Raw genomic sequence first — 26,398 nt, 5'->3', positions numbered from 1 at the left:
AGTTCATCATGTCAGCTTCAACTGCCAAGTCAATTTATGTGAGCAAAGACTTTGGCATTATGTGGCCATGAGATATTTTCTGGTCTTAGCGACCAGAAAATATCTCATGGTATGTGAGAGGGTATGTGAGCCCTCCTCTCTCATTTGTGCTTCTTTTTGCCTTTATTTCACATTCTCCCTAGGATCTGACTCAAAATATTAAAATGTGGCTATCACATGAAAAGTTGCTTTGCGAAAATGTATCTTTTGGCTTTCAGGAAAAGCAGTTTCTAATGATGATGATGTTCAGAAAGCTGATGTATCATCCACGGGTCAAGGAGTTATTGACAAGGATTCATTGGGACCTCTTTTATTACAGGCAAGTACAAATTAGGCCCTAGTAAACCCCTATGGAACCAAACAATTATGGCAGGGGAAAACATTGCAATAAAGTATGCAATCCTGTAGTAATAAAATAGTATGCAAGCACCATGCAGAAGTATGTTTGAAAGGTTCAAGAATAAAATCTATCGTGTTTTCTTAATTTTGCTGAAATTCTCTGTAGAAGGAAATAGAATAGCCTTTGACTTTTTCTAATATTCCTATGCTTCATTAGCAAATTACTACTGAAGCAATGCTTATTTGTACAAGGAATACTTTATTTCTTGTAGGGGATAGACATTAAATGGAGGAGTTTTTGCAAGGAGAGGTTTGTTATGTGTGTGTCTGCATTTGTGTTACTAAATTATGAAGCATTTATATTAATGTTGCCTTCAAGTAAAAAAACCCAAGATTAATAGTAAACAAAGGTACATAGCAGATAGCCTTTCTTTGTGCCTAGAAAACCAATCTGATATATACAAGTTCATGAAAGCATTTTTGAAGCTTAGTTTTTTAACATGGATACTGAATTTCTTTTTCAGTTAAAAACATACAGTATTTGGCTAGATCCTCCTATCTCATCACTTGATAGTAGAAATGTCTTCATGTTCATGACTCGCTGCTTGTTTCTACTGAACTTCTTGTTTCAATTTGCTAACTATTGAATTAACAGTACAAATTCGTGATCTAGTGTTCATATGAATCAAGAATGAAACTTGAAGGCTGGTTATCAATGTGAAAGCTGAATGGAATATCACATGGACATATTAATTACTATTATTTAATTAATTCCCTACCAGACACACTTTTCCTCAAAGAAGAATTTAAAACTTCATCTCTATCCTTAAAAATAAGTGAATATATTATAAATTGACATTTATCACCCACACATTTTTTAAATTAAATTATGTTGAGAATTAGTTGATATGTCTTACATGATATGTTGTCATGTTAATATTTAGGCATTGGATGGCTTCCTTTTTGTTGTAAATCGAGATGGGAACATAGTATTTGTATCAGAAAATGTCACACAGTATCTGCAGTATAAACAAGAAGATTTGGTTAATACAAGTGTGTATGGTATCTTGCATGAAGAGGACCGGAAGGACTTTCTTAAAAACTTACCTAAATCTTCAGGTAGTAAAAGTTTATCTACTACACTTACTAGACTATTTGAAAACAATCAAAGAAGACAAAAATGCCTCATAAAGGATAACCTTTCCAAACGTATTACTTATATAAAGGATATTTTACTACAAGAATATCTTAATCTCGACAAATATTACTGTGTTTTTACAATAGCATGCCATCAGAAATAAATGTGCCGGAAATTCACACTTTACTTTAGCCTTTGCATTTTGTTTACCTATAACTTTAAAAGAGAGACACTAAAGGAACACCTTCCCTAATACCACAAAGGCTGGCTAAAGGAACTGCTTGTTTTTAAAATATGTCAATGACTTCCCAGCACTCCTTCAAGTGACTGAAAGTGTCGTGCAAAAGAAAGAGTGTTTTTTCCCTTGGTTCTCAATATTCCTATTTTTATACCAAGCTATATTGATGGTATATTGAGAAGGCATCTTAAAATATTTTTTATTATCTGTAATCTAGGAACACAGTATCTAGATTAAGAAGAATCAGTTTTGTGTTGATTGTATCTGAAAATCTATATGAATTCTTACTGTGTTCTTTTAAGTTAATGGAGTTTCTTGGAGTAATGAAGCACCTAGGCAGAAGAGCCATACATTCAATTGCCGGATGATGGTGAAAAGCTCTCATGACCTCTTTGAAGATGTAGGTGCCTACCAGGATATACGTCAAAGATATGAAACTATGCAGTGCTTTGCTTTATCGCAGCCAAGAGCTATGATGGAAGAGGGGGAAGGTAGGAATTTTTGTGGAATTGTCATACATAGAAATTTCTGTGAAAAGCTCTTTGGTGTTTAGCAAACCATTATCAAGAAAGCAGCAGCTTTAATCCTTACTCTCTGTACTTCCATCGTAACAACAAAAGATGCTTCAGCTATTTCATTAGATTCCTCAACACAGTAAAACATGGGATGATGAAAGAAGAAACATTCTTTTTTAAATACAGATTTGCAGTCCTGCATGATTTGTGTGGCGCGTCGTATCACAACTGCAGAAAGGGTGTTTCCAGCAAATCCAGAGAGCTTTATTACAAGACATGATCTTTCAGGTAGGAAGTTATACCCGGGAGGAAGGTATGAAGGAGTCTTCTTTGTCCATGTGCTCTTGTTTTAAATAAATGGAGTGTGTATGGTGTATATGGAGTGACTAACAGAATTCATACTGAGAATTCCCAACTACTTTTTTAAATATACCATTTTGGTAGTGAGGTGCAATAAAACCTGTGGGAAGCATTTTCTTCTCTATGTGACTGTTTGGTAGGTTGGTAAAAAGCATTACTTGTGTTTTAGCTAGCATTTCAAGTGGTTGTCGTTCTGCTTTCCTTTACATGGAAGATGTATTTTAGGTCATAACTGGAAGTCCTTTAGAATGTTTATATTTTTATACAATATATGAACTAATGTTTAAAGTGGCTTATGATGTTTAAATTGAAAGAGTTGTATAATCTAACTGGGACTTTGTCTTTATGATGTTTGTTTGATGTAGTTGGTCGCTATTTTTTTAAAATTTTACTCTGTGTGCATCCCTTAGGTGCCCATAACCAGAGATGTAAGTAACTGTTTTCTAAAGCTCTGACATTGACCTGTGGGGGATTAACTTCCTCTTACTCAGTTACATAAATCCCTTTGAATAGTGATGCTTTAACAAGCAGCATCATATTCTCATATGGCAGACAATTCATAAATGTTATTTCTGCATGATCAGAATTTGGTGATTAAAAGGGTTATATTGGAGCTTTAGGAAATGTACCATATTTATACAAAAAGAATTGTCACAGTCATAAAGAGTTTAACTTGTATATTTTCTTTCCTGTTAAGGCAAACTTGTCAACATTGATACAAACTCATTACGATCTTCCATGAGACCTGGCTTTGAAGATATAATTCGTCGCTGTATTCAGAGATTCTTATGCAACAATGACGGGCAATCATGGTCAAATAAATGCCATTATCATGAAGGTAAAAATCAGTTTACAATGTTTAGGTCACATTGCTTCTCCTAGGAGCTACATTTTTTTCTGGGGAAAAAAAAAAAAAAAGCTTGATTCTGCCTGTGTTCCTTTTTTTTCATGGTTTTTGTTAATTACTGTGATTCATTTACAAGCTGAAGAAGGATGACCTCCTGAGAATGAGGAATTCTGCTGGAAGTTGTTTGTCTTTTTCATTGTGTTTGTTTTGGAAATTAACATGGAAAATACCAGATACATGATCTGGCGTCCTCAAGGAAGCTGTGTTTCCACAGATGGATACATCAATAACAGAGACAATTTTATATTTCTATGATGATATGTCACCTTTAATTGTCATTATATTGTTATTTTTGGTTAATGTTAGTTTGATATTATTTTATTTCACTCTTTCCTTTGTTAAATAACCACTCTTTGAAAGCGATAACAGTTGTGTTGATGCTTTTTTCTTATTCTCAAGACACAGGGCTCAAAATATTTTGAGCGTTCTAGTGCCACATATTTTGTAATGCTAATTTGATAACCTTGATAGATAAGTGAAGTACAGCCACAGTCTTTAGAAGAAAGATAATGTTTTCCAATTATTCCAAACTCTAGTCTTTTTGAAGGATTTACAAAGTAATTCAACCACAGGTGATTTTAAATAAAGAGAAACTCATACTGTCAAGAAAATGGATTTTCCATTGAGTTGGAAGTTCTTCAACATGACTGATCAAATGAATCCTAAATTAACAAGAGACTTGAATCTTAATTTAAAACCAGTAATTTCCACAATTTTTTGATTGAAGCAAACTTAAAAATTCTTCCCCAAGCAGGAGCCATGGACTCTATAATCTAGCCTTGGAAGTCTGTTAACAAATGCAGAACTTTGCCAGTTGTGTCTGGTGAGCACAAAATATTGCAGCATCAAAATAATCTTGTTTGCTTTTATCTTCCCTCTATTGATAGAGGAGAAATAGTGGAATACTTCCTTTTTCTCTATATTTGTTTTGAGTAGGTCTTATTTATTTATTTATCCATTCATTTATTCATTCATTTCTTTTTTAATTTATTTATTTTTAAAGTTTTTTGTGTTTTTTTGGGGGGGGGGATCTTCAGTAAGTGAAAGGTATTATGCCAAAAATACCTTATAATTCATACTGATAATTCTTGAGATTTTAATATTAACTATATTTGTGTATTCCCTTTACAGCTTATACGCAAGGTCATGCTGAAACCCCATTGTATAGATTTTCTTTAGCGGATGGTACAATAGTGACAGCACAAACGAAGAGCAAACTGTTTCGAAATCCTGTAACTAATGACCGCCATGGATTTGTCTCTACCCACTTTCTTCAAAGGTGAACTTAGTAGTATCTGTTTATGATTTACGTGTCAGTTTAAAAAAATACATCTGACCTTGAAGACAACCTGAGAAAAATAGCATAGTAAAATATTTTACCTGATTAAAACTCAGATGGGGAATAATTTGGGAAACAGCTGCATAGCATGCAAATAAATGTGTAAACCTCACAGAGTCCCATTTTAACTATGTGGCAGAAAGACAGTCACAGTCAAAAGAGAATTTTTTTCTCAATACCTGCTCAAAGCCTATGCTATGTTTATATTAGTCTTTTGTGGTAGCATTGATGAAACACTGAAAATGCTCAGTCATGTGCTTTTGCAGACCAATTGAAAAGACGACAAAACCCTCTCAGATGCATAATCAATAACTGAAATGTACCTTAGGTAGTATTTCCTATGATCTGTTCTTGTTCTTTGCAAAAATAATTGAAATGTCACTTTGGAGGGAATCTGTCTCCTCCTGGCATTAGAGCGCCCCCAGATGCTGAAAAGTTAGTAACTGAGCTTGTTCAGGATCACACACTGTTAATGTGCAGAGTAGAATGGTGTCAGGCACTGACTCAGGAAGGGAATGAAAGAAGGAGGATCTTAAAATGGATAAATCTGATTAATAATCTGATCATTGATAAAACCTTTTGGGGCAGTGATACTGTATGTGCTTATAATTCAAAGCCTTCAAAGAATCTAACATTTCTGTAGTGAATAAATGAATGTCATGGCTTAGTTCTGCTTTTGTGGAAGCTTGAATTCTCGCTGCTCTTTTTGAAAAAAATATTTGGGCAAATAATTAATAATGTATTTGTACCACATAATTCCAAATAAGTTTTTAATTTGTTTTCTTTGGGTTTCTGGGGCTGATGTTGAATTTACAGAGAACAAAATGGATATCGGCCAAATCCTAATTCTGTTGGGCAAAACATCAGAACACCTGTGACTGGAAACACAAATTCTGTTAATGGTCTTATGAACATGTCACCTGGTCAAGCCATGCCAATGCAGAACAGAAACTATGGGATGGGAGATCCCAATGCAGTGGGTCAGCTCACCAGCACTCGATATGGAAGCCCTGGGAATATGGGGCCAGTGAACTCTGGAACTGGCATGCAGTCCTCTGCTTATCAGAGTAACAGTTTTGGGTTAAATATAAGTAGCCCACCGCATGGCAGTCCTGGCTTAACTTCCAGCCAACAGAATCTAATGGTATCTCCTAGGAATCGAGGGAGTCCAAAAATGAGTTCACATCAGTATTCTCCAGTTACAGGTATTTTATTTTTGCTATAAGCTCTTTTTTTTTTTTTCAAGCTATTTTTTCTCACTTTTATCTGAATTCCATCTTTCATCCATTTTAACTGTTCTATATGACCCTATATGTGTCACTTGAATGTAGTATACCTGACTTCGTGTATTAACTCAACGTGGCAATCATACATAATCCAAAGGAAGAGTACATACAGGCAGTACTGTAATCTAATAAGTTTGATCTCTGTCATATGATACAGGTATGCACTCGCCAATGGGATCTGCCAGCAACACTAGCAACAGCACTTTTTCTAGCAGTTCTCTTAGTGCTCTGCAAGCCATTAGTGAGGGTGTTGGAAATTCCCTTTTATCAACACTTTCTTCACCGGGTCCAAAATTGGATAATTCCCCAAACATTAGCGTAACTCAGCAAATTAAAACAAGTACCCAGGACTCCAAAAGCCCTTCTGGTTTGTATTGTGAACAAAACCAAGTGGAAAGTTCCATCTGCCAGTCAAACAGCAGAGATCTCTTTAGTGAAAGAGATAGTAAAGAGGGAAATCTGGAGGCATCTGAAAGTCAGAGAGGACCATCTGAGAGTAAAGGGCATAAAAAACTCCTTCAGCTACTTACGTGCTCCTCAGACGAAAGAGGACATTCTACAGCATCAAACTCGCCTTTAGACTCAAATTTTAAAGAATCTTCTACCAGCGTTGCCAGTCCTTCTGGAGTTTCCTCATCAACATCTGCAGGGGTATCTTCCTCCTCAAACATGCATGGGTTGCTCCTCCAAGAGAAGCACAGGATTTTACATAAATTGTTGCAGAATGGTAATTCTCCAGCAGAGGTGGCCAAGATCACAGCTGAAGCTACTGGTAAAGACACATATCACGATGCTAGTAACTCAACCTCCTGTGGCGAAGGCACTGTCAAACAGGAACAACTAAGCCCAAAGAAGAAAGAAAACAATGCTTTACTACGATATCTACTAGATAAAGATGATATTAAGGAACCGCCTTCCAAAGAGTTGAAGCCTAAAGTAGAATGTGTGGATAATAAAATGGGACAATGCACAAGTTCTACAATTCCTACTTCAAGTCACGAAAAAGAGATGAAAATAAAAATTGAGCCAGCAGAGGAGGTACAGTATAATGTAAAATTATGTCAGTGAGCTAACCAATATTTTGCTATTAAGTGAATTACTAAATATAGAACACTCTACAGTGTGCATGTGTAAACATTTCTGAAAAGGTTCTGTGGAAATGATGTGAAACAATAAACTCGGGTTTAATTGTGAATGAAAAAGCACAAACAAAAAGAATGACAGAAAAAAATAAATGTGTGTGTGTATATATATATATATATATATATATATATATATATATGTATATGTATATGTATATGTATATATATATAAAATCTGATGTCCTGAAGTCCTGGACTAATGTTTTTAAGTTAGGGTATGATTAAGGCAATATTTGCACATTATTCCTTAAAATTAGATCTTAGCACATGTTTGGTTTTATGGCTTAGTAGGAAATGGGCCCATAACTGCCTCTGTACTTAGTTGGCAATGCAAGAGCAAAAGGTAAAACATGATTTTGTTTTGAAAATATAAGCAATACACAAAAATGTGTAATATTTGAAATAGCCATGATTTGGTTTAGTTCATTAATTGGTTTTAGCACTATTTTTCTTTCTTTAAATGAAGGAAAAAAAAAATATATGTATATCCAGCATTCAAATAAATACATAATAAAATGTATAAGTGTATATATACATGTATACATTTCATTATGAGCTGGAATTCCATAATACAGAAAACTAGCACCATGTAGCAACTACTCTGAAATCAGCAGTACACTTGTTAGGAACAGATGTTCTTAAAATTATAATCTCTATATAATGCTTTTGTATTTAAGTCCTAAGATTCGGAACTTCGTAGTAAACAACTACGAATGGCAGAATGGCAGAATTTACTGAAGATATATAGATTTCTTAGACCTTGAATTTCCCAAATCAGTAATAACTGGGTAGATTAAAAAAAAAAAAAAACAACCAACCAACAAAAAAAAAAAAAAAAAAAAAACCACCACTTTTGTTTTGTATTACCTCCTGGCTGACGATAAAACACCTTATAACATTGTTTGAATACTACTTATGGAAAAGTCACTATCAATTCTGTAGTAGTACACAACATGTAGTTTCAGTACTTGTGCCTGAGATGTAATTAAAGTAATCAGAAAAGCTTCTTTCATGAAGATGTCGATCCATTATATATGAATTATTTTCTATTGAAGATCTATCTGATTTAAATACAAATTTGTAAAGTTAGGGCTCCAGCTGACGGGAAAAACCTGTGCTTAATTTTGATGTCTTGTTGTGTTCACGATTAGCTTTTTGTGAATGATAGATACATTTTTTATCACTGAATGGTACACATTCTCGATGTTTTTCACTCTCATTAGTGTTTTTATCTTTGTAACTTGTGATGTTTGAAATATTTATATTCAGAAGTGCTTTTCATTTTAGTTATGTGTGTTTTCTGCTAATTCTCAAAATTACCCAAAGAAATTCTCTAGAAAAAAGGTATCTAAATGATATCTGAATTTCTTTGGAAGTGAAAAGGTAGCTCCAGATAGTGTCAGTGAATTAAAACATTTGTCTCCCAGTCATATATTTTAAGATTAGTGAGGATCTAAGTAAAAATTGAATTATAGCCACATGAGAGTAAATAACCTTGGTGTTTTACTGCGTCATTTTCAGATGAATGGAGACTTGGATAATTTGGATGCAATTCTAGGTGATCTTACTAGTTCAGAGTTTTACAATAATGCTATGTCTGCAAATGGAAATAACCCTGGAACAAAGCAAGCATTATTTCAAGGAAATGCCCTGTTGGGTAAGGAATTAAATCTACCCCCTGGGTTTTAAAAGTAGGGTTTTCTTCTTACCTGATGTAAACATAATGCACCCTCATACCCTTAGAGAATACCTTCTTCATCTCTTATATCTACAAGGACAAATGTAATGCAAAATAGCTAATTATGCTTTCATAGGCTGTTATGTGCACTATTAGCTGTCTTGACAGTACTCGCCTACTATATACACAATGAATAACATTCAGTTCCTTGTTTTATGGTTTATTCTGGCTTTGTCTAATGTAGATTTCTCAGAGACAAGTCATCAGAAAAGATTTTTTGTGAGCTGTAAATTAAAACTGACAATTGTTATCCCTCACTGATGACTAGGGATATAATATGGGATTGGTGACAAGCTTTTAATTTCTTATTCTGTGTAAAAATCTTGTGGCCAGTAAATTCTAATCACTACTGCTCCCTGACATCAAAAGGAATGCCCTTCCTTAGTAGTAGGGGAGGATAACCCAGCTGATAAATCAGCGTCATGGCAGTTGTTGCTTTCTGTCATGACACTGGTCATCTCTTGATTATATAGGGCAATGGATTGCTGCGATAACCAAAGGAGGTGAAACATGGATAATGAAAAATATAAAACCAGGTACAAGAACATGTAAGGTCACTGACACTATTGGCTGTGAAGCACAGTGATTTGTAGGTTAATTGTCCATAAAGGACACTGTGCTCAGGAACACACCGTGTCATTACAGAACCTAAATTAAAAGGGAATTCTTTTTTTGTGTAGGGCCATAGGGAACTGCCTTTGACTTTTTCTGCAAAAGGTCCTAACTATGTGTTCAAAATGGGAATGTTTGTTGTGAAAACATAGGCAACTTAACTGTTTCTGGCTTGCGTAAGATCAAGTGTATGAGTTCATAAAGAGATGAGACTAATTGAAGTCATTAATAGCATATTTTATTTAAAATGTACAGTTGCATGCATCTTTTAATTCTTTAACAGGTGTGAAGAGTCCCCAGTCTGTGCAGACTACTCGCCCACCTTTTAACAGAGCCATGTCTTTAGACAGCCCTATGGGCTCAGGTGCTTCAGTGAGGAATGTCAATGCATTCTCCGTGTTACAAAAGCAAAACTTGATGGGTGGAAGTCCAAGAATGATTGAAAACCAAGAAAATTTTGGAGCAAATCTGGGTTTGTTGGTTGTATACAAACAGCTCTCGTTGTAAAGGAAATAGCTTTAATGTAAAAAAAGTTGCAAGACTAAAATACAAATTTCAGTTAAAAGAAACTTTAACATTAAAGAATTTTAATTTTACCATCATTAATACTTCTGAATTATTATCTTAGCTAAAATGATAAGAACATAACAGTGTACTACCTGTGTCATTACTAGTACTTTACTATAAGTAGTTATATTATTTTTTACTATTTTAAGTTATTAGTTTAACATGTGCTTTTGATATATAGAAACAAGAACAGTTCAGTGGCAGCCTGTCATTATGAATTTTACATATATTTAGACTCGTATAGTTTTTTTTGTATGATTTAGAACTTGGAATGGTGAGCTCTAGATGCTTTTGTTGGATGTCAATCAATTGCTCTGACATTAGCAGATGTGCTTGTATGAAATAGCAAAATAATTCGAAAACCAAAACGCATAATGTACTCCAGATAATAAATATTTGTCTTTTCTGCTCTTCATTACAGCAAGTGCTCCCCACAGAAATGTGGCGATGAATCAGCATCAGCCAGGAGACTGGGGTTTGCCAAACTCCAAAGTGAATGGATTGGAATCTGCAAGTTCTGCTGCAATGTTGAGACCAGGACCTGAATTTAGTACAACCCTTCCGAGGCCCCCAGAGGCTGGCTCTGTGCCTGGGCTGCCTGTTCGCTCTAACAGCATACCTGGTAGTAGGCCAATGCTGCAACAGCAAATGATTCACATGAGTAAGTTCTTAACTTCTTATTGTCCCATGTAACACTATTTCCCTGGTTTCTTGGTAAGCATTCATCATAAGAATCTTTGCCCTATTGGTAAAATGCTAGATTTTAATTTAAAAGCTTTTTGAGGTAGGGACTCTTATTGTTCCCTGACTGTGACATTTGATGACTTTTTGGTGATGTTATTGTTTTCTTCTGGTGCTGTGTGTCTCATACACAGATAATTTGTTCTGGGTCCCAAGATTGTGTGGAGGAATAATTTCTGTGTGTTTCTTTAGTGCATTACTTCTTTGCTAAATTCCAGGAACTAAATGGCATCTATGATTCCATATGTAAAGATACTAGCATTGTGGTTAATTTAATTCATCCTATTTGATATGGATGCTTTTTTTTTTTTTCTCCTGTTAACTTCTTGGTAATCAATGTCTTTTAAAGTTTTTCTCTCAAGTATTTCAAAATTCTTTTTACATGGAGCAGCCAAATTTCATATAAAGCCACATAGCAAATACTGTTTTTTTGAAGTATTCTTTTGTGCATGAGAGAAAATAAGCTGTATGTCTAAAATATGAACACTCTTAAAGCCTGTGGGTTTCTTCTGTTTTATATGTCTAACAAAGGTTTAGTCTAGAGCTGAAGTTCTCCAGTCTATTATGCCAATACCATTATGCCCCAAACCAGCTTAAACAGACAGCATTCCTTTCTTATAGTGGAAAGCTACCGAGGCTGTCACCAGTTCCCTTAAACAGACTTACTATTTCAATGCAACAAATGGATATAAGATTAAATACAGAAGAAATTTGTGCAGTTCTGACTAAGCCAGAATTTTCCAGCTTTGCTTCCTAGAAATCATTGATGCTAGGTGATTCATACAGATGCTGGGAAATAATGGGATGACATAAACTCTCCTATGTAGTGCTGTATGTCCCTGGATAGGTAGAGGAAAAAAAGTACTCCCAAAGAGCAAAATGTTGTGTACTTTATGTTTCTTTTAATTTCCACTCTGTATTGTAATTCAAAATGCCAGATTTTGATGTCACTATGACAGTGCGCATTTGCTGGTACCCAGATGTCATTGCCCAGAATTTTTGTTGGGGTTTTTTTCATGTAAGGTGCTGTGTCTTTCATGCTTCTGTTTAGAGACTAAAGGATTAGAAATAGCAATTCTGCTCTAACAGGATAGCAGGTCTAGATCGCTGACTGCTGTATTGAAATCTGTGGTCTATTTTAAATGTGAAATTATCTTGGCTGTGAGTTCGTGTATGTATATGCTGTAAAACATAATAATGGAAAGCTCACAAAGCTGCTTGACAATTTGTGTGATCATCCTAATTGAACAATAGGAGAGCAAGATGAGACCTTCAGTTTTTAAAAAGTACACAAATGTTTTACCTTGCAGGGCCAAATGAGATAAACATTGACATGGGAGGTAATCCCTATGGACAGCCTGGACCTTCTAACCAGCCTGGATTGTGGCCTGACAATATGATGTCCATGGAGCAAGTGTCACGGGGTTCACAAAACAGGTAGAATAGGGGAAGGTTTTAAGGTAATTTTAAATACAACTGTTCACTGTCTGTCAGAAGAATTTAAGACCTGGAAATAAAATTGTGTAGCATACACAGTGGGGATAACAGATTGGAGGCAGAATTCCACTTCTGGAATGTTTCAGAAATGTTTCCATTTTTGCTGGTGGTCTGACACTTAATATTTTTTAACCCAGCTCCACAAAAGTCATTGTTAACAAAATTTATCAATCCTTGAATTGGGAGGCACAGAAAAAAGACATGGGAGACTCTGAAATCATATCTCTGTGGCACATGGCAAAACCAGGAGAAGACAGAATTTATGTGTGTTTAAAGATGTATGGAAGGTGACTAGACATTTTAGGACATAAATTTTGGACTTAAGTTGTATAGTTTTACTTTGGTTGTCTGGGTGACTATAATACTAAATCATTCCCAGGTCAATATATTATATAAAAACTGTAGTTTTCCTTGTAATGGTTGTAATGAATTTCTTTACTGAAAGAGTGGTTAGGCATTGGAATGGGTTGCCCAGGGAGATGGTGGGGACGCCATTCCTAATGGGTTCAAGAAACAACTGGATGTTGCACTTAGTGCTCTAAGTGTGGTTGACAAGGTGGTATTCCCTCAAAGATTGGTCTCCATGATCTTGGAGGTCTTTTCCAACCTTATTGATTCTATGATTTTAGTGGGTTTTTTTTTTTATTTATAGACAATTAGTGAGAGGCTCTTTGGATGATCTCTTATGTTCGGCACCAAATATGGAAGGCCAGAGTGATGAAAGGGCACTTCTGGATCAGCTGCACACACTATTGAGTAATACAGATGTCACAAGTCTGGAAGAAATTGACAGAGCATTAGGAATTCCTGATCTTGTAAACCAAGTAAGTAAACAGATACTTTGGCCATTTATTTTCTAAAGACCAATATTATTACTTTAAAAGAAAGTCAAGAGGGCCTCCTCATTTGCATTGTTTCATCACATCCTCATCTTCATATTCATACATTTCCCTTAGGAAATGTTTATATTGACTCGTGATTTTCAATGGAGGAGCTCAGTATGGATTAAATTTCTTTTGCATGACAAGAAATACAAAGTGGCATATTCTTACAGAAATTTATTGTGTATTGCCTTGGTATATATAGGTGAAGTTAGGGGTGTAATTCATTATAATTCTATAAGCTGAGAATTCTATTGGGTTTCCTTAATAGCCTGCTGTCAGCTGAGCTTAGGTTGTGAATTATTTGACTGTCAGTGATGTGGATGCTTCCCTCTCCTTCAGTTCCAGGTTGAATTTGCATGGCTAGTAAATAGAAAAAAGAAATTCTTTTTTCTATTTACTAGCCATTCTTTTTTCTTTTTTCTATTTCTAGTACTCCCAAAGTGAGTACTTTGGGAGTTGCTGAGACCCACGTGACACCATCATTTGTACAAATAGGGCTTGAATGGTGACACTGGTCTGCCTGTGTATGAAGTGTGCAGCAAAATTGATTTTAAAAAGAATTATTATTATAAGTCACTTTTGCTATTTAATTAGTTTGGAGACAGAACTAACTGTAGCTGTTCACGCTATGTTCTACCCAAGAAATGGCCGGCCTGGTATATTATGCTGAGTTAGCTTTATTGCTACTTTGGAAATTCTATATATACTGCTAGTGAAAGCACTTCTGTATCTGTTGAAGGGACAAGCTTTGGAACCCAAACAAGATTCATTTCAAGGTCAGGAATCTTCAATGATTGACCAGAAGCCTTTGTTATATGGTCAACTCTATCAAGGGCAAGGGGCAGCAATGCCAGGAAGTTTTAGTAACATCCAGGGACAACAGCCGTCTTTTAATTCAGTGATGAATCAGATGAGCCAACCGAGCAATTTTCCTCTGCAAAGTGTCCATCCCCGAGCAAATGTGATGAGACCTCGGACCAACACACCAAAGCAGCTACGCATGCAGCTCCAGCAGAGGCTCCAGGGACAGCAGGTAACTTTTTGCTCCTACATTTACTCTTCCTTCATGTTTCAGAATGGAATCACTTGCACACGGAATTGTGTTGCCTTATGTATGTAACAACAGATGATTGGGAGGGTGGATCTTTTATTTTGACAGTGCTTCTCATTGAATTACCTGATGGCTGTAGGAGTCGAAGAGCATTTATTAGGACAAGTGTTTCTCCTTCGTCAGCCTCCCTAGCTACAGATTGGATTGGTTCCTGCAGCACAAAAAACAATTGCTAGCTAAAACAGTGCTTTGGTACAATGTAACTCTGCATGATCTCTTTATCTGTGTTTAGTATTTTTTTGGAACTTCACAGATAGCATTAAATCGGAGCTGTATTTCTACTGTAAATCAGGTGTTACTTCTTTCTCACTGTGTTTTCTAACTAATCATTTGGGCTTATCAATATAGGGGTTTGCTTTCCATTTAGAGATTTGATATCATTTTAGGCATTTTCTTCAGATGGAAGGTGAGAGAATAGATACAGCCACATAACACTAGGTTGAAAACACTGCTTAAAAAATTGGTGCATGATTTCAGCAGTGAATTGCCCATGTGAAAATGCAGGCTTGATATTAAATACAGTATACAAATAAAACTAGGAAAACTGAACTACTGCTGTGTGACATGGTGTGTGAACAGAATACATGCCAAGGCAACAACAACACACGGCTGAAGTACAAAGGTTTATTCCATCATCCTAGATTCGAAAAAACAGAGACACATACACTGCTCAGCTCATTTTAGAAGGGGCAAAAAGCACCCAGGCCTGAGCCCTTCATTCCATAGCAAAAGGGCCTGGAGCATGCACAGTCCTTCGCCAGGCTGTACTTTCACATCTCCAAGTCCTCTTATTCCCTTCTCCCGCCTTTACAAAGAGGCCCAAGTCTATGGGAAAGGCTTTTAAAAGTCTTTCATTACATCCTGCTGTGTTTTGTGAGAAAATTCTGTTTCTTCTCTGTAGACAGACAACACCCCAGAGCAAACATAAATATGTGAATTTTCATAGCCAGAGTATTTGCTAACATCTCCCTGGTGCCTGGTTGGTCCTTGAGAGAAAACAATTCTAAAAACAACTTCCTTTTCTCTCTCCTTGCCAATCTTCCGTTTTTCAACCCTTTCCTCTCCCTACATGGAATGGCAATGCTAGGAAATACTGTGTTCTCTCTTGGTTTTCTGTGACATTGTTTAAGACAAATAGATAATCTGCTCTTTACTCTTCAAGAGAGATAATTTAAGGAAAATAAAAAACCAAAGCCAGTTAATGCTGCATTGTTTGAAGGGTTTTTCTTTTTGTGTGTTTGAGCTGTTTAAACAAATAGTTTGTTTAAAGACAAGGCAAAAATTAGCCATTGCACTTTCAAGAGGTCTGTAAAGAAAGTGTTTTTGCAGGAGTTGCCGTTTGTTCAGATGCTGTTATTTTCAAGCTAATAGTGCTAAAATGTCTTTTTCCAAGTTTATGAATCAGACCCGTCAAAGTCTTGAAATAAAAATGGAAAATCCAGTCAGTGGTACTAACTCAGTGATGAGACCAGTTATGCAGCCACAGGTGGGATCCCAGGTAAGTACTTACTACAGTAGCCATCTGTTTAGAATTCCAACCTTCTTTCATGGCTTTACAGCATTCCTCTTTGGTTTTGTTCCTCTGCATAATTTTTTAAAAAGGGGTTTTTTGCCTCCCTTATTGCTGCGATTGCTACGGGATTTGTTCATTAGGTCATGCTGTAAATTCAGTATGCCAAGTTTTTCATGTAAATATCATCATTTGTTTAGCACTAATGATAACTTAATGAAAACTTTTGTCTTAATATTTTGATGATTATTTTTTGTACTGTCTGTGGGTTTCCCTTGACTTGCGGGGTCTTAGGAATGAGTTTGATTGACTCTGACATGATTTCATTTGTAAAGACATGTTCTAATATGATTTTTCTTCTCTTTGGGGGATAGCAGCAAGGTTTTCTTAATGCTCAAATGGTGGCTCAGCGTAACAGGGAACTAATAAGTCACCATTTTAGACAACAGAGGATGGCAATGATGATGCAGCAGCAACAGCAACCTCAGGCCTTCAGTCCACCACCAAATGTGACAGCCTCAGGAAGCATGGATAGTGCTTTGACAGGCCCTCCAATGGCTCAAGTTCCTTCACAACAATTTCCCTATCCACCTAATTATGGTACTAGTACTAACATGTTTGGCTTTTTTTTTCCCATTTGTCTGGTTTTCTTTTCCCTTTTTTTATTAATCCAAACTACCTAAATACCAACCATTCTGAAAAATGGACTATACTGCTACAAAAAAGGATGACTTTTCTCCTTCCAATGACTGCAAGAAGATGAACTAGAAGTACTACGTAATGATAACTGAAGTATATTTATCTGTCTCCTTTGTTTTATTATAAGGAATAAGCCAACAACCTGATCCTGCATTTAGTAGAGTATCAAGCCCTCCCAATCCAATGGTATCATCAAGAATTGGACCCTCCCAGAAGTCTATGCTGCAGCATCCTCAGTCAGCAACAATGTACCAGTCGTCAGAGATGAAGGGCTGGCCCTCAGGAAGCATCCCCAGAAACAGGTGAACTTCAGGATTACAACATGTTTCTCAAAAAGTCTTTCATTTTGCTGGAAGTAGAAACTATGTTAAATAGCACGTAGCAGGAAAAGCATTTATAAGAGACAAAAGTAACAAAAGTAACTTTCTAGTGTCTGTATTGTCCTTCATCCTGCTCTGGTTTAGGAAATATAATTTTTATTTTATGCGTAGCTCCATTGATTCATATTGGACCTCTACAATCAGAAGCAACATTCAGTCTTTAAACATTACCTTAATATTTAAAGAAAAAATAACTTGGGGGAGGGGGTGGAGAAATACAGAATATCAAATAGTATTACAGTAGATGATACAGCTGTAATAGTAGCCTCCAAAAAGGTTGCATTAGGCATACACATACAACTGTGCATTTCTAAAAACTCAAATTCCTTTTGGGAGGGGAGTTTCCATGTTAAACAGATACTTGGTAAAAACGGGTAAATGTGAAAACAGTTTTATCTTTCATGTGTTGACAGCTGGTGCAGGGAAGGCAATGCATCAATATGTAAACTCCTTGGAAGGTAATTTTATTTGTCCTTTTGTACTTCAGTTCTTTTCCCCAGCAGCAGTTCAGCCACCAAGGTAGCCCAGCAGCCTACAGTATGATGCACATGAATGGCAGCAGTGGCCATATTGGACAGATGAGTATTAATACCATGCCTATGCCAGGACTGCCTATGGGTCCAGACCAGGTAAGTTGTACATCAAGACTGATGAAAAGATTTGCTGACTCTTTTTCCAGTGAGTACAGTCTGCTTACATCCATTCCTCCTGCACAATCCTGTTCTCAGTTGTCCTGTTTGTATTTGCATCTGTGAGCCTATTAATTTTATGTCCTAAGAGATACTTTCTTTTTGATGATACATAAGCAAAATCACAATGAGCCCAAGCTGTATGCTGGGATTAGATGTTGACTTTGAAGTATCATGAATAGGACCAAGCCTTAAACTGCACAAAGGATGATTAAATACTTCTGAACTTGGAGAAACCCAAAAAAAAAAAAAAAATCCCATGGACATGGTGAAATGCATCTTCAGCAGATCTTGAAAAGTACATGTAATAGCTCTTGCAAGTCAGGCTAAGAATCCTGCTAGTGTGGTATCCTTCTGGCAGACCCTGATAATGATATTTGCCCTTACAATACCTTAGAATAACTTGTGTATGCATAGCCAGAAACAAGGGAAAAAAATTAAGACCCCTCATTTAAGGCGAAAATGTGCTAATAACAGGCACTGAAAAGAAAGCTGAAATACAAAATACACTTTTGCTACAATCTTTACACAAAATACCTGATGAGCAACATAATACTGACATAAGCTAAATCTATTCAAGTTAAAAGTACCTCATGAAATTTTGTCCAGCATACCCAAGGAAGCAGTCAGAATAATGAGGACTTCTAGGGGTAAGTAAAGTTTTGGAGGACTTTGATACAGCAAATGCCTTTTATTAGTAGGAGAATATAAAGGTTAAATGTCAGATTTTCCAAATCTACATGACATAAAGATGACCAAATACTGTGTTTTAGGAAATTATAGGACAGCATTTATTTTCTAGAAATTTATTTTCAAAGTGGAGCACTAAAAAGCTATTCTTCTGCTTCTAGGCGTTGATTGGCAGTAGTTCCTTCTTCCAAATGCAGTACACAAACAATTTCTTTCAGCAAAGATGTCTTCTCTGATGAAAGTATCTTTTCTTTAACAGAAATACTGCTGACATCTAGAACCACATCTTCAAACAAGAATGGTTGAATGCACTAGTTAGAAAGGAACGTGACACATTCTTCATGGCAAGTCATACTGGGCTTAACAGAAACCAGTGATAAATTTCCTCATCCAGAGGAAAACAAACCAAAAAAATCCCTACCCAACAAAAATATGTTTTAGTAGAAGCAGCCTATGAATTACTGTATGATGTGGGGTACAAAAAAAGGTCATTAATATTTTTAGCACTCTTCCTCTAGGAATGTGAATTTGGTAATGCCATTTTAATAGATTTGATGAGTAGACTCCTGGAATACCTTATCTGTTTACTGTAGCTATCCAAAGCCCTTTAGCCCAGGCAGACAAAAGTGCCTGGAGAAGTCACAGTGGGAAGAATTTCCTTATTTCTCTTGTAACATATCTGACAGAGAATGTAGTTCTTAGCCTTCACTCTTTTATATGAATCCCTGAATAGAAATGCTGCTTTTAGTCTCTTATCCCAAGAGTCAGGGATTTCCCAAGCAAAGTAGCAGTGCAAAATTAATTGGCATATGCTAGTCCAAAATCCTGTCTGTTGAAGCCAAGGTTTGAAAAGAGAGGATAAACAATTCAAATTATTTAAACACAATTGTGACTAATATTTAGATATTGCTGTGCAGCTGAGTGCACTTTATAGAGGACTATATAATGGATTAATGCAATGTCTTTGATAAGGACTTAATATGAAGGTAGGGTGTACTCATATTCCTTCACAAACACAATCTCTTAAGAATTATTTGAAAAGACTGCATAATGTAACGTTTTCTGTGTATGGAAATTAGAGCAATAATCTTTCATCTTTTTTGAAAAAAGCTTCAGAAAACTCAAGGCAAGACACTGCAGCCAGAGTCAGAATTTTGCAGTCTTTTTTTGTGAATAAATTTTGTAAATATGATCTTTAAAATAATGTATTATATATATGACTTTTGTAGGTCACTAACTCATTTTTGCAGAGTTTGTGAAGCTAAATGTTTAACAAAATTGATTTTTGGAATCTGAGCATAGTTGAGGTCCAAATTTTTTTTTTTTAATTACATTAAGGACTTTGAAGCTGGGTAACTTTGGCCCACGTATTTCTCTTCTTTGGTCTTCAACACTTCATTTATTTTTACATGTTTAACATAGAGCTTTTTATAAAAAAAATAGACCGGTTCTTCAATACTTTCTCCACCTGTGAGCACTTTTGTTACATTTCTTTTTACCTAAGGCAGTTTGACCCGAAGGCTCTGCTTTGTAAGAGCTTACAATTTGTCAGGATAGACATGTCTGTCTATAATAGGTTGCCTTTTCAGCTGATGAATCTGGATTGTGTCTTTTGGGTCAATTTTAATGAACACAAAATGTTCTTTGAAAATGTTTGTCTGTTGCAAAATACTTGTTATTATGTAACATCCAGAAATCTTTAAGGATATTAAGCCACATTTTAACCAAATGTCTACACCTAATTGGATTGTTCTACAAGTAACGAATGTATTTTCTAAGCAGATTTCTGTCATAGCAGTATTTAAGTGTGGTTACATATTATTTGCTGATAGCACTGGGGTTTTTTTTTTCCCCTCCATTTTGGGTGCTTGAAATGAAGATCCCTTTGCACTTTTTGCAGTTACGAGGAATTAAACCGCTAAACCTTCCTAAAGGATGACCCAGAAATGTTTAAGATGTGTGGTGCTTCTGTTACGTTGTTCATTGTGTAATGGAAAACTGATTTCTCCCAACTGAGTAAAAGAAACCAAAAATCCCCTGATCTGTGTTCATTTTTGCTTATTCTTGGTACTGTTAGCAAGATGGGGTTTTATTGTTCAGAATATTCAGTGATCTTCCATTTTAATAGAAGTAAGTTTCACTAGAAATATTCTCATAAATTCATCCTTAGCACCTAGCCAGCTGTGTTTCAAAGGGGATGTAGAGTCACTCATGCTACTTCATGTAACCCTGTCTCTTCCACTAGTACTGAGTATATAGATTATCACAGCACTTACTTGGAATTTTCAGTCCCATTAATGTGTGTTTATGATGCAAAACTTTTAAAAGCATAAGGAACTTTTATCTTTTCATGATAATGAAAAAAGTTGGATCCTATCTATTTGTTGAGTAAGTGCTGCTTACTGAGGGTGAAAGGCAACAACCCCCTGCATTTTATATCAAATCAGAATAGAACAATATTTATATTTTGCAGTTGGTCATTATACTGATGGAAACTACAAACATCAGTTGCTTTCATTAGGTGAGCTTTTAGACTATATACTGCTATATGCAGTACAATTTTTTTTTTAATTAGTAATTCTGTTTATACATCTATGTATAACTGGTACCTACCTGACTGGTGTTATACAAGCTCATCCTTTTCTCCCTTTCTCATAGGTTTAGCATGTTGGAGCTTTCCAGTACCTTTTTTTTTTCCTTTTTTTTCCCCCCTGAATTAAAAGATGTTTAGCTTAAACTTGATGAAGGGGCAGGGGTCATTTTTAAAATGCATTGACAGCATATTTCGTGGCAGCACTAATTAGTACATCTGGTTTGAAATCTGTTGACATTTAGTTACCACCATCAATTTTGCTTTGGTCCTATAGCAGTAGATTTTTATTAATGTTTTTTTAAATAATACCCACATAACATTATTCAGCAGTAAGAGATGAATTAGCTAGTACAGCAACCTCTGATCACTGCTGCATAAATGAGCGTTGTTTTGCTATGTCTCTGTTACATTTTTTGATCACGTGCTTATTAAAATTCCATGTAGGGCACTTTTTTCCTTGGCCTAAAATACTGCTTCTGAAGTGAGAAATTCAGACCACATTTCTGTCACAAGACAAAACTTACTTGAATGTTGCACCAGTTAGCACACCTTTTATTACAGAATTTATGTGTAGACCACCAGATGACAGAATGATACAGCAAGTGTGAAACTATGTAAATCTGAGAGCAATATTTTAAAAAATTCTCAGGAGAAGGCATATGGTATTGACAATTGCATCTAAGCTTAGTTTACAAGTATTGCTTGAAATATCTGTATCTTTATTTTGCAAAACAGAGAAATCATGGGGACTGATCTATAAAAGGGTTGGTTGTAAGGTGTTACTGCCCTTCTGGTTTTTGTGTTTGGATGTTAATAATAATGTAAATAAAGGTTTCTATTTATAATCAGAACTTGGTGACACTATGAGCTAATACTTTAAGGGTGATTATCCAGTACAGGTCAGAGAAAATTCATCACTGGTGAAAACTGTGTATAAAAAACTATTTACATTTTATCCTACTTGGCCATAAAAGCTGAGGGAGTAACAAGTGAGACCTTTCACTTACGAGACACACATTTAGCACAAACACCAACACCAACTAGAATTTATGTCTTTTTCAACTTAAATAGCAAACTCTAGAAGAGATGAAAGGAGAAGAGGTGGTATCTTTCCCCAAACTTGGCAACAATGTACCTTTCATTAAATACCAGCTGCTTCTTGTGTCACATACAAGTCTCACAGCTCACTATTTTCTATAAAGGGACAAGATAACTTATCAACCTTCTGCCTGACAAGTAAGTAACAGGTGCAGTAACACTGGCCCTGCAGGATTTTAAGAGTCACAACCTCACCTTGCCAGAGACTATGAGTTTAATACACAAGGGTGTGCAAATTTTTAAAAAAATCTAACCTCATATTCTTTCTGCATGCACACCGGGAATGGCAGGTAGCTAAAACTTTTCTCTGGAAAGCAGAAAAAATGTGGGGGTTTTGGGGAACTTAAGGGTTTTTTTACTTACTTGTGTTGATCCAGGATCTGATAATCTAGTAGATTTTTCTGATAATCCATGATTTTTTTAACAAGTTTAATGAAAATACATGGCTAGATTAAGACAGACATTCAGATTTTACTTGCATAATTAACAAAGCTTGCAGGAAAGCTTTGGGTAGTGGATTTGACTTACCACATGTCATACAAATACTCAAGCCAAATCTTACTTAGCATATATAAAGACTCCACTTCTGTTTTTTGAGTGGGGCTTTTTTCCTCATTCCTAAATTCAAGTACATTTTTTGAGTATGGGGTTGTGATACCAGGGATCTACATGTCTGCATATAATTCTACTTGATTTTCCAAACTGCAAAACCAGGAAGGGTTTCAAAATAACTTCCATGCTGTATTTTTACACTGCATTTCTACAAGGGCAAGTTAAGTTTGCATTTTGAAAAAATACCTCTTTGTTAGGAGTGAAGGCCACAGTTGGTTGAGTCTGTCCCATGAGTGCCCTCAGGCATTTGCCCTTAAACACAGGTAGCAAAGTAACATGAAACAAATGATAAATACAAATCTCACCATTATTACATAAGTTGTAGTACAGGCACTAATGTTCTTATGAAACTACTGAAATAATTCTGTACACTGTGCTTTCTTAGTAAAATTATAGCGTTTGTTCCCCTGTAAAAACCTTTGAACAGTAACTGTCATTCACAACATTTACTTTTCTGCAGACTAAAGTATAACTAGATTATTGACTACAAGTACAGAACTCTCAGAGCTGCCATTTTTAAAATAAATGTTACACTGCTAAGCAAACGCTACTTTCTCAAAGGATCTGTTCTGGTTTTGAATGTACAGTATAATATTACCACATAAAAAACCTTCACACAAATCTGATTTTGTTAAAATTTAAGATGTGCATTTACTGAAATTTTTCAGTACCTTTAAAAATTAATAAATTCTGACTTAGCATTTTGAGAAATGGCGTGTGGGCATTACACACTTTTTTATTAATAAATTTCTTCACAACCCAAAGGAATTTATTTTCAAACAGTACACTGATCAATATTTACACAATCCCTCCAAAAATCTGGCATCCTGTGAGTCAAGATTTTCTCTAATCTTCATAGAGGTGACAATACAATGAACAAGTAGATGTAGAACTAAAAAGTATCCTCAGAGGAAACGGAAGAAATTCCATGGTGTTGAGAACACTTGGTGCTGCTGACTTCAGTTCCGAATCTTTGCAAAGTTCTCTTGAACATTACCTTTACCCCAGTGTTAAGGAAAAGCACCTTTGTTTTCTAAGTCTTGCTTTAGAGTTGTACTTGGCTTTGAATTTTTTTCTCACGACAACTAAAGATACAGGTGAACTGGAAATTGTTTTAAGGTCCCGTCAACTGTCTGTGTAAACACTGCCACTTTAGGGGCAGTCGTCTTTGGGATGTGGCTGAGTTTCCACCTCTGTCAATTCCTGAATCAGCGTTAAGTTGTGCCTTCTTGAAGTAAAATGCCTTGTGAAGTAGGTGAGGTAAAATCCAAAGCAAAAAAGCAGGTACAACAGTGGATTTCAGAGACTTGTATTTCTGATGGCATTTCCCATAACTTCACTGCTTCTATTCAACTCACTCACCAGTGCAAACATTCTATCTATTTCAGCCTTAAAGTTTATCCAGTCCTTCAGGTGAATGTTATAATTCATTTAGTCTGTATATAGATTCAAGTCCAGCCCCGTTTGTATCCTCATGGAGGTGCAGCAGCTGGGGGAGATTAGCCCTCCCAGCCTTCCCACAGTTGTCCTCTTTAAAATAAAACAAATACAGTTTAGTGTATAACATTCCAGTAGAAAGTAGTAAGAAAGGTATTCTTAATAGTTCCATGCAGTAAAAACCAATGGAAACACTGTGAACCACCAATAAAAGCATAGCAGGTGTATGACAGAAACAATTCAACAGTGCTTGAAACTTCAATCTGTACAAAGCTTGTTAATTCAACCTTCATTTTGGTTCTAAAGCCAGTCTTAGATCTCATCAATTAGAAATAAAACCTCTGCATTATATGAGCAACTCTCAGGCAAGAAGACCAGATTGTGCCTAGGAAGGGCACCTTGCACCTGTGTTTTCCACTGCACAGTTTGAGAGCACTTCATGATTTTTAATGAATTGAAGTCTCTGCTTTCTTTTTAAGGGAAGATTCAGAGACAGTAACAGGCAATGGTAACTTTTTAATAAACTTAAATTTGTACCTCATCTTTTGAGCTCTGGCAGTTTGAGAACTGACAGATCATCACCACATTTAAAAAGGCAGCTCAGTAAGAAAAAAACAGTGGTAGATACAAATCTGTCTTGTAGTCTACTTTCTGTTCTAAATTCCTTTTTCTGCTCACAGCACAATGGCTGTAGTTGGATAAAGAGCAAGAAAATACATTATGGTGCCTCACTACTTGTGAGAAATTACAGTTAGTTTTGTTCTTTCTGCTGTGAAAAACCACTAGGTAGCTGCTACTAGTTTAAGTTTAGACAAAACCAATGTAGTGGTCTTTAATTTTTATTGGCAATTGACCATAACTGGTTTCTTAACTGAGCATCTACCTTTACTGTTTGAAATTTCCTTGACTTTAATGCTCCAAGATTCTCAAAAAACATGAACCAAGAGGTTTTGTGCAGCAGTAGTTGTCAGTAATGATGGCAGTATCATATTTCTTGCATAATTTAGAGGACTTTCCTCCTAAGCATTCCATGAGAATAGATGATGATGTTAAAACGGTGGTGCATGCAAAAAGAGAAGGGAAAAGCTAAGTAAAAGCTAATGCTTTTGGTGAATTGCTCCCAACTCACAGTGACTTGGCAGATGATGGTCTCCTCACATCTGGCCATTTTCGACGCTGAAACTGCCTAATTTTCAAGCAGCAAAAGAAGAAAAAAGTTAACCATCACCAAGAAAACAAGCAGTACCACAATCTGAAAGATGAGGAAGAAGAATTCAGCCAGAATTTTGACTACTAAGATCAGAACGTAGTGTAACATTGAAACAAATAGTTCCAATGTTTCAAAGCAAGTGGAGTGGAAAGGTCTTTCAAATGCCCTTTCAAGCCAGGCCTTTCCATGTGGTTCCCAATCCCACACTTGCTCTTTCAGCATGAAGGTAGTACTTAAGAATAATTATGTAACTTTTTTTTAAATTTACCTGTACTGCTCGTAGCTTCCATCTTTAAGTCCTAGGTGAAGAAAAATTAACAATGTTAGCAACAGTTGTCTGTATGAGAAAAAATAAAGACTCAAGAAATTTAACAAATTTCCTGATGCCTTGCGTAACCTGGTATGCCCTCACATCTGATCCTGCACTGAGCAGAAGTTTGAAGCAGCACTCTGGAAGTCCCTTCCAGCTTGAACTGACCTGTGACTGGCTGTTCTGTGAGCTTCATAGTGGCTGTTAGGGTATTCTCTCCCTTTTCACGAGTATTGTTCCTTCCTTGTCTTCTCCTGCATCTCAGCAATATTTATCACTATGCTAAGGGTCTTTCTTCATCTTAAAAACATGACATAACACGAACTGAACACGTACAAAAAACTGAGAATGCGGCTATCACCCTCAGCAGGACATTACTATTTTAAGTAAATCCTGAAATCCTTTTGACTGATTCAAGTTTTATAATGTTAAGAGTACTTTGGGGTTCTTTGGGGTGTTTGTGAGTGCAATAGAAGAGGCACTTACCAAGATCCATGTTTCTGGTTCTTGGATTGCATTGCTTATACCCTCTGCAACTTCTGAGTTCCATGAGCTGGACATGCAGTTGATTGAGAACATCTCTGTCAAGTGTATTCACTGCATTAATTAGCTGCAATAAACAGGAGGTTCTTCTTAGTGACTATTGCTCTGAAATTTGGTAACTTTTGGAATACAGCTGGCTTATTTGTAACAGGAAAGAGCCGTTTCATACTAGTT

At 36.0% G+C, this 26,398-nt stretch overlaps 2 protein-coding genes across 23 annotated transcripts in view; one reads left to right on the top strand and one right to left on the bottom strand.

Annotated features, from left to right (window-relative positions):
• The window catches only part of NCOA3 (nuclear receptor coactivator 3), a 54,039-nt gene extending 33,577 nt beyond the window's left edge, over positions 1 to 20,462 (top strand). For 15 of the 19 annotated variants that reach the window (XM_059862718.1, XM_059862707.1, XM_059862708.1 and 12 more), the window contains 20 exons: positions 258 to 358; positions 1,323 to 1,497; positions 2,057 to 2,245; positions 2,456 to 2,557; positions 3,327 to 3,467; positions 4,668 to 4,815; positions 5,692 to 6,080; positions 6,319 to 7,199; positions 8,825 to 8,960; positions 9,515 to 9,577; positions 9,937 to 10,125; positions 10,642 to 10,881; positions 12,272 to 12,398; positions 13,111 to 13,282; positions 14,082 to 14,375; positions 15,847 to 15,951; positions 16,338 to 16,563; positions 16,790 to 16,964; positions 17,530 to 17,671; positions 18,681 to 20,462. In XM_059862718.1, coding sequence (XP_059718701.1) covers positions 258 to 358; positions 1,323 to 1,497; positions 2,057 to 2,245; positions 2,456 to 2,557; positions 3,327 to 3,467; positions 4,668 to 4,815; positions 5,692 to 6,080; positions 6,319 to 7,199; positions 8,825 to 8,960; positions 9,515 to 9,577; positions 9,937 to 10,125; positions 10,642 to 10,881; positions 12,272 to 12,398; positions 13,111 to 13,282; positions 14,082 to 14,375; positions 15,847 to 15,951; positions 16,338 to 16,563; positions 16,790 to 16,964; positions 17,530 to 17,671; positions 18,681 to 18,692 — 4,007 coding nt within the window. In that variant the 3' untranslated portion in view covers positions 18,693 to 20,462. Of the gene's footprint in view, positions 1 to 257; positions 359 to 1,322; positions 1,498 to 2,056; positions 2,246 to 2,455; positions 2,558 to 3,326; positions 3,468 to 4,667; positions 4,816 to 5,691; positions 6,081 to 6,318; positions 7,200 to 8,824; positions 8,961 to 9,514; positions 9,578 to 9,936; positions 10,126 to 10,641; positions 10,882 to 12,271; positions 12,399 to 13,110; positions 13,283 to 14,081; positions 14,376 to 15,846; positions 15,952 to 16,337; positions 16,564 to 16,789; positions 16,965 to 17,529; positions 17,672 to 18,680 lie in introns of those variants that run through there. The other 4 variants (XM_059862722.1, XM_059862725.1, XM_059862724.1 and 1 more) reach the window with 4 other exon arrangements.
• A 1,076-nt stretch (positions 20,463 to 21,538) lies between these two features.
• Positions 21,539 to 26,398, bottom strand: part of SULF2 (sulfatase 2) — an 84,455-nt gene continuing 79,595 nt past the window's right edge. For all 4 annotated transcript variants that reach the window (XM_059862728.1, XM_059862727.1, XM_059862730.1 and 1 more), the window contains 4 exons: positions 26,168 to 26,291; positions 25,640 to 25,670; positions 25,291 to 25,347; positions 21,539 to 24,254 (listed from right to left, as the gene is read on the bottom strand). In XM_059862728.1, coding sequence (XP_059718711.1) covers positions 24,224 to 24,254; positions 25,291 to 25,347; positions 25,640 to 25,670; positions 26,168 to 26,291 — 243 coding nt within the window. In that variant the 3' untranslated portion in view covers positions 21,539 to 24,223. The remainder of the gene's footprint in view (positions 24,255 to 25,290; positions 25,348 to 25,639; positions 25,671 to 26,167; positions 26,292 to 26,398) is intronic.

The sequence above is a fragment of the Haemorhous mexicanus genome, chromosome 18, assembly GCF_027477595.1.
Source record: "Haemorhous mexicanus isolate bHaeMex1 chromosome 18, bHaeMex1.pri, whole genome shotgun sequence".
NCBI lineage: Eukaryota > Metazoa > Chordata > Aves > Passeriformes > Fringillidae > Haemorhous > Haemorhous mexicanus.
This window is presented reverse-complemented; position numbering and strand designations above follow the sequence as displayed.